Source organism: Protopterus annectens, chromosome 7.part0 (assembly GCF_019279795.1).
Source record: "Protopterus annectens isolate FY-2018-M chromosome 7.part0, PAN1.0, whole genome shotgun sequence".
Taxonomy (NCBI): domain Eukaryota; kingdom Metazoa; phylum Chordata; order Ceratodontiformes; family Protopteridae; genus Protopterus; species Protopterus annectens.
This window is the reverse complement of record NC_056739.1, coordinates 185,517,119-185,530,823: the sequence shown is the minus strand read 5'-3', so window position 1 is coordinate 185,530,823 and position 13,705 is coordinate 185,517,119. Positions and strand designations below refer to the sequence as shown.

Below are 13,705 nucleotides of genomic sequence, written 5' to 3'. Positions count from 1 at the left end.
TGGATTACTTGAATGCAAAAACGTACAGGAGGAACATTACACACCAGGGGAGACAAAGCAGCTGCTGAAGCAGGGAAAGGAAAAACTCAAACACAGACCACAGTGCCCATATGTCAAGGATACAACCTACAAGCAGCAAAAATACATTTTGATCAGGTGTGTTTGGGCAATCAGAACCCAATCAAGCGAGTGGCCTTCAATCACATGTAAAGCTGTGATAGGAAAAACGTAGAAAACACTAAAATGCTGTAGCAGCATCACAGCAGCTTACATGGGTTAAAATAGTATGCCGTAAGAATGAAATAGAACGTGCTTAATAAATGCAATGAGTAACATTTCGCAGTTTGTGAATGATAAATTAGTGTGAGGTTTACATTGTTTTAGCTTTTATTTCTGTTCTTGCTCATAATTACCCATCAAAGCCCAAGAATGTATAATGAACAACAATTAAAAAAAGTATGCCCCCACCCCTTTTTATTGCAGCGGCTACAAAAGTTAACCTATAAGAGTACAGATTTCAAGTTTTTTCCCCCACATAAATATGCAATGGTATTTACCTTCAGAAAGTCATCGAAACGCTGCTGGTCCCCAACCAAATAAGCAAGATAAGACACAAAACAAAACCCCTTTTCATAAGGGGTTTCATTGTATGTGTCATCTGGGTCCACACCTGAAAGAATTAAAAAAGAATTAGTACCATTTTCTGCTCACATTGTGCCAAGTATAGACTTCAAACTAGACATTTTGATCATTTTTTCAAATCCCCCATCCAATTTGTTACATTATAATCTCAGCAGCTTGATAGAAATTTAAGTAACCCATAGTAAGCAAAAACAGAAAATGTTGGGACAGAAAGTAGATAGGAAGATGATTAGAGAAAGTATGCACTGAACTCCAAGTAGTTTTGACACAGGCTTGCCCTGTAAACTCAAGGCAAAAAAACAAACAACTGCTGAGAACTGCCTAAAATCCTTAGTCCTGCTTTAAATATCTCATCGCCTGTGTACATCTAAAGTGTGTGCAAAAATCTTTTTCCTTATTTTTGGATCTGCAAAAAAAAAGGCAAATAGTGAATAGTAAGTTTGGTTTAAAACCACCACAGAGACCACATTTAGGAATAAAGGAACGTAATGATACCCTACTCATATGGAAAATCAAAAAAAAATCAAAAGGCTCTGTTACAAGGCCTGCAGTAACCCTTCTTGCAGAACAACAGAAGTAATGGCCCAAGTGAAAAGTATCTTCCATGAACTCAGCAGTAGCTCAGCAGTAGCCGCAGGGCTCAAAAAGTTGTAGTAGAGAGTTTTTTTCCAACACAAAATTGAGATCCAATTGGGGTCTCTTAGGTCTTTATATCTCTGATTGAACTCTGAAAGAAGCGAAAACAAAAGAACACAAAAAACACTGCAAAGGTCAATGGCATGATGAATCTAAATGAGCTGAAATCTTACTGAATTGAAAATCAAGAGAAAGGATCTTGAAAACACTCAACCATTCAAGAGAAGATTGCCCAAACTGAAATCAAATCTAAAATATCCAAATCCAAATCTCCTAAATATCTCTGCTCTAGCTCAAAAATAATAACATTTCCTGCATAGAGGAAGTTGAGACCTGCTGTGTATCAAGAGAAAATGCTGAGGAAGTTGAGAGAGGAAAGGCTGTTGAGAGAGAGAAGAGCTGGTTAGATGAGAGATGAAGAGAATGAATTGAGCTTGGAGGGATGACCATCTTTGTGACCAACAGATGAGGATCCCAGATAAGTGTTGGCAGGGCTTTACCAGACTGTCTTAAAAGTGGGACAGGCTGTCTTGTCCTTGGCCTCAATGGAGCTATCAAATCCAGAGGAGGGGCGGTCTGGAAGACAATAATAATGCAACCTTTGAGAGTGACCTTTGTGGAAAGGGGCATGAAATGAAGTTTTTACTGAAGAAGGTTTAGCATCCACTTTTGCAGTGTGATCTATTGATGGAGTGTGCAATACTTTGTCATGGGCAGCTGGTGGACTAGTTTCATTTTCGATCTAGATCTAACATTGGAGACACTGATTTCCTTGGGAATGACAGAAATAGTGACCTTTCTGAAGAGGACTCGGGATGTGTGGGGATCCATCTGCTACATGCATAACTTCATGGAGTGCCTGTGCCAGAAACTCATCATTGCTTGCCTTGCAGTTTTATGTAAAATCTTCCCTTGCATTGTCTGTGTGCACTTGACGAGTTGTGTTGTAAAAATGAATGCTGACTTGCTTGTTGACAAGCCACTTGACTGCTGTGTTGTCTGTTAGAACTGAACCTGCCCCTGGAAGAAGTAACTCCTTGAAAGCTGTATAGCTCTTCACATGTGGCTGTATCCGTTTTCATGTTGTAGATGGGATGCTGTGAAGTCTGCAGGGCCACTTTCTCTTTAGATGACTCCCCTGGCAGAGCCTCTGTTAAATCACTTCCTTAAATCTGTCGTTAAAATCTGACTGTTTTGTCTGGCCGGGTCCTTTTGAGTCCCATTTGCAGGTGACATTCCTTTGCCAACTCATCCCAGTTTTTTTATTTGGGTATTGCATTTATTCATATGTTGAACATAATCCTTGAAAGTGCTGTTGCATTATGAGATATTTGTATGCCTTGTGCCAGGTGCCAGAGAATGTTGAGAATTGCCATGCACCAAGGACTGTGATTGTCCATGAAGCCAGTTGTTACCAGATGATGTCTGCAGTGAGCACATGAGAGCATGATGTTTGTGATTCTGTTCAGGGACTCTACCAGGCAAGTGTGGACATTGCAGAGACATATTGAAGCTGCTTTCAGAGGTCTTCCTTGCTTTGATTCATCTTGAGCTAACTGCTAGAGTATGGCTAGATTTGAATAAGAATATAGCCAGGTGATTTAGGTGAATTATGACATATTCCAGATGAATCAGAATCTTCGAAAGGATAAGAGCAATGCAGAGGCAGTCAGCCCAAGTAAGGATAGAATTGAATACTTTCTGTAACCTACAATACTGGGCATCACTGATAAAAGCAAAGGAGGAATAAGGAAAGTGCCCATGAGTTTTCTGCAGTCTAAAACTGATACCCAGTATCAGGTAGCTTTATAGGCACACAACAAGAGTTGATAGATCTTATTGAAATGAAGTAAAAGTTTCAGTTGAACAGCAAAGTGAGTTTCCAACAGCAGACGCCAGCATCTGGTTTCTAATGTTGTCAACAGGCGATGAATAAATCCTGGAGTGGTCAGGATATTGTGATCCAAAATCCTTTGCCCATATAGGACCACGAGAGGCTTAATACTGAGGACTAGGCATTTGAAAAAAACCCTGAGGGTCTACTTGGAGTAACTGAGAAACATGATCTTGAGCCTGTCCGTGATTAACTGTGAAGAATCTGTTAGAAAGTTGAATGATTATCTGAAAAGGATGATAAAAATGAGAAAATCTCAAAAAGATGTGTGTGGAAATCCAAAGTTGCTCTGACGAACTTTGAATGAGGATTTTTTGCCTGTCAGAGGGACCCAATCTTATCCCTTTCTTTTGAAAGGAGCTGCCAGACTGCTGAGCCTGCCTCCAGCGTCTGCTGGGTAATCTGACCCCTCCTGACCAGGCAGGTGACCCCTGCTGCTTAAACCAGTCTCAGTCCAAGGCTACCCCGAGACTGGCCAACCAGAACCTAAAGCAGGAGAACTCTCTGCCCTAGAATTACTACAGAACCGGAGGCTGCACTGGCCAATTTCTACTAAACTTGCTGGCACTGGGAACAAAAATCCTTTTCTCTGCACCTGCTTTAGCAATCCTGATCCTTTTCTTTGCAACTGCAAAGACTTGGCTAAACAAAGCACATTTCTAGCAGGAAGAGCCAACATCTTTAGCAAGCCAACACAGAAGGCTGCAAACACACACACCCAACCTGTAAAGGCCTGATGCTCATCAAACAGCATGTCCACCAAATAAATTTAATCCTTGTTCCAGCAATAGTAATGGCCACCAGAACTCTCCACACTCCATAGACTTGATCCAACTTATTCAGATCTTTATAATTTCTGCCTCATTCAGAAGATATTTTAATTCTTCAGAACATGTCCATGAGCCCCTAATCTTTACAAAACAAGAAGTTATGATTATTAATCAGATGGGATGACATCCCTCTGCCTCAGGATAATTGATCTGAACACAGTTTCAATCAACCAGCTTACTTTCTCTTACTATCAGCTTTAACACCTTCGCTTCCTGAGAAGCTCTTTTATCTAGAAGGACTAGGGGAGAAAGGATTTTAAGATCAACTAACAAAAGAATAATCACCTCGAGGTAACAGGAAGGGAGGTCAGGAAAAAGGACCTTTAAAAAAAAGCAATCAGGAGCCAACTTTTCCCTATTTAAGGGGTAAGGGCTTAACATTCCCCCTAGGCTCAATCCTGGAATCAAGGATAATCTAAAAAACCCATTTAAAGTCATCCTTTCAGAAGAGTCTCTGAAAATAAAAAATCCTCAGGAGGAGTGTAAGGCTTCCAAGAATCATCCAATCCAGAAGAAAAAATCCTCAAAACTCTTCAAGTCCTCTCTTCCGAAGAGTGAATGAAAAAACAACCCAACTCAAACTAGTCGAGCTCCTGTCCACCAATCAGCCATACTCAGAATAGGCATTTTAAACCTCTGCCTCTTCAAACTAGAACTCTCTGAATTGTAAGCATATGTTTCTACAGAGGAGAAGCTTATCAGAAGCCCCCCAGTCCCCATACTTTCTAAGAGGCCTAAGAAAATTTTGCCTAGCTTCGAAGGAGGCTTTGGAAGCCTCAGAAAGCATACAATTCTTAGGCAAGCAGCCACAGAAGCTAGGCTTGGCCTAGACCTGAAAGAAAACTTGGCCTGAGAAGAATCAAACCTTGAGGCATTTGAGGCCTGAACTAACCTAAAACCCTGTAACAAACAAGTATCTGCCTGAGACCCCCTGCTTGCTCTACCTCTCTGGAGAGGCGGTCCTTTGTCTTTGTAAACCAGAACTTCCAGACTCAACTCCTCCTCTTTATAGTGGTCATGTCCTTGCCTCCAAAGAACCACCCTCCACTTTCTAGCCTCTCAAATGTTAATCACTACGTTTGCAAACATTAAGCTAACCAAATGCTCAGTTACTAAACATCCCTAACAAGGTATCTGTTGCAACTAACCTACAAATAACCAACCTAACCAACCTATCCGCAACTGAGGTCTCTTAACAACTCTACGAAGCAATAGTGCGGCAAAAAAAAACGCCGTACTTAACCCACTCTATCCAGATCTCTAATTCGGTCCGGAAACTATGCAAAAAAAAACCTTAACGCAAACTCCGCGCGCAAAATTTTCGAGATCCAAAAAATGTGCTGGCAAGAAAAAAAACCAAAAATGTTCTCAGCGTCTGTACGAAATACCTCATGCGTACATGAAACTCCACCCTGCAAAAGACAGATGGCCAACCTGCACTCCATGCGGCACGCAGCAATGGAGGAATGAAAGACCGAAGACTGAGGAAGATTAGTACCATCCAATGTCCCATTGAGCCTATCCCACTGTCCTACATCAAAGTAGGATGTACCTCCTTCCTCCCCGACATCTTAATCTTACATTCTCAAAGTTTTTTTTTTTTCCCATTTAATCTGTTAGAATGATAAACTACCCATCTGGACTCCCAAAGGATTTAACTAGCTTCAACTTACCTGGAGCATCATCCCAGATGGACGAGGGTGGCATACAGTGTATTTTTTTGTATATATATATATACACACACACACACACACACACACACACACACACACGTCTATGCTATTTTACAGAAACTGGAACAAGACATTGAAACTGCAGAACAATAAACGTTTACAAAAGGGAAACTTACAAGATCGAAATAAACACATTCAATCCATTACAGGAAAAAAAAATGTCTGTTCCCCTTAAAACTACACATTTAGAGCAACTTCTGTGGCAAACATGGAGCAATTTCCAGATGATAATCGTTCCAATGAAATGATGAATGTAGTGTTCTATTTAGCTTCACAACCACCTTTTCCCCCTGCAACCCACACAACCCCTGCAAATTATATATACAAACTCTGATTATCATGCTACAGTGGGGAAAAGGGTGAATTTCCCGATCCTCACTCTACAGCAATCTCCATTCAAAAGTTATGAGGTTTAAAAAAAATAAATAAAATTTTTATATGTAACATTCGCAGCTGGTTTTGAGGTGTCTTGAGTTTCGAGTTTGCAAACATTTGTTGCTGTGCTGTTTCAGTGTTGTCTTATTTTCAGTTTCAGTCATATGTTAATTTGGTAAATTGAAGTAGACCCATTTATCTATATCAATTTACATCTATATCTATCTATAGCTATACACACACACACACATTATATATATATATATATATATATATATATATATATATATATATATATATATATTACATACACAAACACACACACACACACACACACACACACACACACACACACACACACACACTTGCATATTTAATTTTAATATTGTGGCAATTTCTACAATGTCGAATTGCTAAACACGACCAGAAGTTCCCAAGACAAGAATACTATAGACAGGTTTTGAAAAATACGTAATGTTTGCACCCCCTGCAAGGTTGAGCAGCAAGGAATGCTTTGCTGTTCTGAATGGAATGTGGGTATGTGTGCTTTCATGCATCTTGTTTCAATTTCTCCAAATGCTTAGGTTTTTACATACTGTGACAGAAAAATGGATCCCATTCCTAGATCAGGGTATAATTAAATTAAATTAAATCAGCCTTGCTTCTGTCTGACGTTTGAGATAACTTCTCAGCACTTGCAATGTACCCAGAATGGTCTCTTTTTGCAGTTCATAAGAGGTTACACTTTTGATCAGAAGCGTATTTAGTTATGCTTGATTCTTTATTAGCCCAGTTAGTCCTACTATGACTGGAAATATGTGAATCCTTGTTTCACATTGCTCTCATTTCTGCTTGCAAGTCGAGATTTTTTTTTAACAAATTTATTGTCTTTCAGGTCTTATGACACTGTAGTCACTGGATGTGATGCCCGTGCCCTGGCCCAGCCATCAAGGAGCCTCAATCCTCACCACTAACACCAGAGAGGGCATCTCATATAAGAGGAAAGGATAACAAATGCACACAGTAAAGTACAATTTCCCTTAAGTGCACACAGAGATCACAGTCTGGGGCTGGTTGCTCCCAAGGTCCCCAATAAGACTCCCCACTGGCACAGCTATAGGGTGCAGATCTCAACCTAGCTGACAAGCTAACCTCTAGTACCCTCCCTGTCCAACCAGTGCTTCGTGTCCCTGCCCAAATAGCTGACACACACACTTTGAGATAAGTATTTATACAACTTCACAGACACTCCTGGGAAAGGCTGACACAGATTCTCCAGCTGTGCCCCTTTACCCAGACTACACGGTAGTAATTACTGCCACCACCAGCTTATAATTATCTGCTACCCAAAGGCCCTTAAAAGGGTGTCCAATTATTACTGTGCAATATTATTATCCAATAGTAGTGTAACTTAAGCAATCAAGGCTTATTGGAAGGGCTTATTACAGGATCACTTATAAGCATGCAATGTACTCTAGAGCTTAATTAATCTCTACATAAACCAGCCACAGTTGAAAAGGGTTTAAAAATATTTAATAATAAATACTAAAAACACAAGACAATACTACTACACCACAATGCTATTCAGGAGTTCAGAGATCACACAAATTTAATTCAGTAGTACTGTTCTGACATAACAGAAAAACACTTTGTCTAATCTTTATAGTCCTAGCTATTTCTACAAGAAAACACACTTCTAAGATAACTTACTTAAGACAACAGGCAGTGCTGTAGGTTGGATATAAAGAAAAAACTGCTCGATAATCTCTGGTTCTCACTATTTAAAATTGAAACTGCAGACATTACATCATCTTTTACACCTTCCTGGTTCCCAGGCCACACAAACTGCATTTGCATTCTTTTACACTTAGAGCAATAAAGGACATTCCACATGTAAATTCTGGTCATTAACTTTAGTCTTAAAACAACAGAAAGAATGTGCTAGCTCAGACAGACTGACTCAGAGCTCTACAGATCAAAGGCTAGATTTGAAATAATTTTAATTTCAAAAGAAAGATTTGAAATGCTCGACTTAGTTTTCCTTACAGCAGATGGCAATGTTGCCACATTGTTGAAACAGCATTTGTTTACATTTAAGACACAAGCCTGTATTTATGTTTATATTTACAAATGCAGAATGATGTATCAAATTCTATTTGGCTAGGCTGGCAGCCTTCACCCTTCTCTACCCAATCTTCACACTGGGTACAGCAATTTCAAAGGCCATTTCTGTCTTTTTCTTGACCTGCAATATCCTGTTCCTTCTACCTTCTTGGTTGTTATGGGGTTGTCTCATGTAATTATTACTTCATTTTCAACATTAATTTGTTGTTCAGGTTTCCAATGTCTCTCAGCTTCCTCCATGTTGTAATGTTCGCAAAGTCATCAGTGTAACAACCTCGATGCATTGCTCTCAACTTCAGTATACAGCAAAAAACTAAAATTTTCACAAAGTGCCACTTAACCAGCAACCAAGAAAAATGTATTTGACATTTGTTAACCGGGATTGTCCGATTGGGTATAGACCCCTTTTCAACGGAGACCCGAGGAGAAAAGCTCCACAAAATAGTTGCATAAAAATTCAAATATATGCATGAAGATAAAAATTATAACAAAATAAACAAAGGAGACACTACATAACACAAATCTGAAAACTGCAAAATTTTACACATTGTTAAGACAGTGATAATATGAAATAAGGATGAATGAGAAGACAAAACAGAAAGCTAAAAAGTATGAGATAAGAAGATAGCTAAACAAAGGGCTAAAAGTGGAGGAGAGGCAGAGAAATAGTTTAAAGTTAGGTGGAGTTTATGGTTTATAGTTCTGTATATTTGGAGCTCATTGTGCATTTCTGGACCCAGGTGCCTTGTGTCTATTTCAGTATACAAACCTTCAATCAGGAGTGTATCGAACCCTGCAACAAGATGTGCAACTGCTTCTAGTTACGCACAGCAAAATCTACATTTGCTTGTACCTCCAACCTCTTCTATGGTTTTTATGAACCATCTAGTACATAATCCACTATCCTGGCCTACCAATATTAACCTTTAATCTTTTAATTTAAATTTACTTCACAAGATCCATTAACACAACAACTCTTGGTCAACATGTATGTGGGTGTTCCAGCAGATCTTCATACCTCTCGCTATTGTGATCTTGTCATTCACCCCCCCCCCCGACTCCATTCTTTGCATTTTCTTTTGCTTTTTTGCACTTCGTGTTGTTACCTGGTCTTTGTCCACATTTGCTTGGACTTCCATGCCCATTTATTCCCTGAAGGCTTCTGCTAATGTAAGTAAAGAGATCGTGTTAAACTTGCTTTGCTCGTTTTAAAACTTTCAATAATTTTGGACACATTGTCAATAAATATGTATGTAATCCGTGAATCACTGATCGACATGTATAGAGGAGTTCAACACTGGTCACTGTACATCATTCGGTGGACATGAAGCAATTTTATAATTTTCCTGTCAAGCTTATCCAGTTCTTTTTGCGGCAAGTCAAATTACCCCAAAGCTGCTAGTTAAAACAGTAGTACAAGTTGATTTATAGCTACATTATTCCTAGATGTCAAAGCAGTTTTCAATATTAGTACAAAATATTCCTTACTGAGCTTTGTGCTCATTTTTGCATGCTATCACTGCCCATTCAAAAATTTTAATCACATTCCTCAAGATTTACATTGGAGTCTTCAATTTTCCTCATTCAGATGTTGGTTTTGCAGTCTTGTCAAGACCAAATGACATTCCTATGACATCTGAGAAGATTTTAGCAACTTGTAGCTGCTGTTCCAGATGTTTATCTGATGAACTATACAGTTTCAGGTCATCCACAGAAAATAAATGATATCCTATCACTTGCTTTTATTGGATTCAGACTGAATCAGTGACCTAGGCTATTGAGTAAACAGACTGAGCAAGACAAAACAATAAAGGTGACAAAGAATCGCCCTGAAATATTCCACTCTGGATTTTCACACCCTGGTCCTTTTTTACTGTTCAAATGGAAAGTGTTTTGCCATTTCTTCATAGTAACTGCAAATGTGTGATGGATGTTTTACATGTGTAAGGATTCTACAATCCATGAATGAGGAATATTTTTGAATGCTTTTTTTTTTTTAAATCTACCCATGCCATGTGCCCTTCCTGTGCTTTTTTAAGGTCTGGATTATTGTTTTAACAAAACAGGATCCTTTGCCCCATATGAATCTCTCATTCTCTTTCTGTTCTAGGACTATCTAAATGACTATATATCTGAATCCATTCCTGTATATAAAAAACTTAAGTTTTTTTTTTTTTTTTTTTTTGCAGAGACAGGTCAGTAGTTCTTAGGGTGATTTGCAGGTTCAGGTTCACTTTTAAGTACAAGTATGGTTTTTCCCATAGTTAGCCAGTCCGGTGTCATTATGGGGTGTGCATACAAGCAGTTTTTACTCAAGAGTAATCTGCAGACTAAAGATGTCAAAGTTAAGTACAGCATCTGAACCAAGCATTTTCCTGTTGGGAGCCTCTTAACTTCATCTCTTAGTATCCGTACTTCATTCCAGTCCATAGCTTCTACCTCAGAATCTTCTTCTTTTACTTTTATACATTCAGCCTCCTTACTGTGCTCAACTGAGCCCTCAGATTTTTTTCATAATTCATTTATTTACTCTATTTTTGTGGTGCCTCAACTATTGCATTTTTCTTTCCTAGCTCCCTGTACTATTTCTTTAGGTCATCCCTTAAATGTTTGTTTGGTACCCTTCTCTATATTTCAGTGCATTTCCCAAGTTTTGTAGCCTGAGCAGAAATTTTTACTTTAGATAGGGCAACTCAAATCCTCACCTGTTTTGATGATGTATTTTTGTTTTAACTCATTCACTTTTTTTAGGCTGATTTCCTTTTCTGTATTTAGTGATCCTTCTAAAGTGTTTCACAAGTGTTTTTAGTCTGTGCTTCCATGGTGGTGATCTCTGCTCCTTTTTTTTTCTTTTACCAATTTCCTGGTAATACCCTGTCCTTTATTAGTTTTGCTGTATAACACCGTATTCTGTTCATTTCTGTTGTAGTATGTGGATCTCTTTATAGTTCCAATTACTTTGTCTTGTTTTTTTTTTTTTTAAACCCATGTCTTACTCACCTTTGGCAGCCCCTTTATTACTTGTACATATATTTATCCATTTCTATCAAATCCAGGAGGTCTTCTCTTAAAATTATTTTCTTCCTGATTGAGGGTTTCGATGGTTTGCGATTCCTGCTTTTTCTGCCTCTGTGTGGGAACATACTGGCTTTCAAATGACTGGCATTTCATTTTATGACAACATGTAACTGAATGAATGAATGATTTACTCAGTTTCCCAGTTCATTGCTCTACTTCTGCCCCTTCTCTTCATGATGTACATGTTTTAATAAACCACCAGTCTGAAGTGGCCTTTGAATCTCGGATTCCCATTCAAATCCTTCACAAATGAGCAGCTCAGTTATAATTTCCACCATTTCTGAATCAAACTGCTTACTTGTCAGTACATTAGAGTTCTGTGCTACTGTTCTCTTTCTTTGTAACATTTACCATGTCTGGGTTACTTTGCATATATATTTTTTCAACTTTGACTGCTTTACAATTATTAGTCAACACTGATTTTTTTGCATATAATTTGCACTATACTAGGTCTAACTTCTCTCGTTTCCATTCGTCTGGCTTTAATGTTGCAAACAGATGTGGACTCTCAATATTTCATTTTTTGCTTGAGACAGTTTTTTATTTTTTGTTTGAGCTGTTGATGGGTCAATTAAGCATTTCTAATCCCCTCCCAGAATAGAGTGTTCTGGAAAATTCATGAGCAAGTTACATAACTCCTATATAAAGAGTTGCTGGTTTGAGCAGGGACTGTAGACATTTAGGAAGAGAGTCTTTTTTTGTTGTGGATGTGACCAAGCGAAGAGGCATCATCTGCCATTAATGTCGTAATTTGTAGATATTATAATTAGTGGGAATGATTTTTTGACCATTATGGCCATGCCTTTTGACATGGAGCTGTTCCCTGCTGAGATAATTTGCTTAATCCAGTTTCTAGAGCCTACTTTAGTCCATTGGTCTTTATTCATGTGAGTTTCCTGGAAAAATATAATATTTGATTTACTTAAGTTTTCCTTTAACTTGTAGACCATTTACATTCCATGAATTTACTTTAAACAAATTCCTTGAGGTGGGTGAGAGTTAATAATGTGTATTATTAATACATTTTTAAGAATGTGTGAACTATGTAAGTATCGAAAAGTAAAAATAAATTTTTTTGGTGAGGCCAGTTTGCTTGATGTGGCATCCAACTTTTTCTCTCCTACCCTAGTGCCTAACCACCTATCCCTGTTATTTGCAGTGTTTGTATCAGTTTTTATAATGTTGTGTATAAGAAGTCTGAAATTTAAGAAAATCTTCAGGTGTAAAGAGACAGTTAAAAGAATCAGACATATTTTTCCAAGTTTCACTAGACCATACTGACATACAAGTTTCGCTTCTGCAATAAAATATATCTTCTGGAGCTGTACAAGTGTGTATTTGGTTGTGTGAATACCCTTTAGAGAGGAAATATGTTGCTTTTGCCCCTTTTTATATTATATATGTAGCAGCTGAGTGGGTTTAGAAGCACTATCCCTATCCTCATTGTGTTCCTTGTTTGTTGTCAAGAAATAAGAGTTTGACATAGCTTCCAAAATGGTGACAGCATACAAGGAAAACTTTTTAGACTTGAATCTACATTGTTAATGGTCAACTACTACAAAGTAAACATGCACCTCTAACATGCACACAAACAGTTACACTTTCCTTTGTGTGCTTATCAATTCAAGGAAAGCAAACAGTCTTACATGTGGTATGTTCATGGTAAATAGAGCGGTTATAAGAAAACTGTAAAGATCGGAAGGAAACAGCAGAATTATCATAGCACGAAAAATGACCCAAAAACAAAATTTAAACAATGGTAAAAAAGGTACTGTTTGAATCTATGGAAACAGTGTAATCATACAAAGTTATGCAAGTGATAATTGAGTTACACTAAACATATGCTTTGACTTTACCTATATATAAGGAACATCTTACTACTTTTAACATGCAAAATATTTACCTATCAAAGGATTTTCTGCTATGAAAAATTGCCACCTGACACAATGGTTGTGAAAACAAATCTCCACCTCTCTAGTTACTAGCCTTGCTGCAGTAAATAATCACCAGCCAAGAGAGTTTTTTTTCCTTTGGAATACACGTATTGAACTGGAATCTATTCACCTTGCAACTATTGGGTTTGATTTATAATGCCAATAAGACTGCCTCAGAAACCAAGGATGACATTTTCAACATATGATCCTAACTACATACCTGGGTAAGAGCTGAAGATTCTGTTCATTGTGTCATAAAACAAAAGAGGCATTGCATTAACTTAGCAAGGGAGCAGACCAGTTTTCTTGTCTAGTTTTATAGCTGGTAATGAGATCTGGCCACTAATACAGTAGCTGAAACTCCATAAAATATCCCATTGATGCAGCTCTAGGAATGAGCTTAGAGCAGAGTAGGAGGAATGCTGATGCTTTGAAAATGATCCTGTTCTATAGAACTGC

General features: G+C 38.2%; 1 protein-coding gene across 1 annotated transcript in view; it reads right to left on the bottom strand.

Annotated features, from left to right (window-relative positions):
- Window positions 1-13,705, bottom strand: part of LOC122806339 (arginyl aminopeptidase) — a 292,458-nt gene that overhangs the window by 151,258 nt on the left and 127,495 nt on the right. Inside the window, exon 7 of the mRNA XM_044076669.1 lies at window positions 558-670. Coding sequence (XP_043932604.1) covers window positions 558-670 — 113 coding nt within the window. The remainder of the gene's footprint in view (window positions 1-557; window positions 671-13,705) is intronic.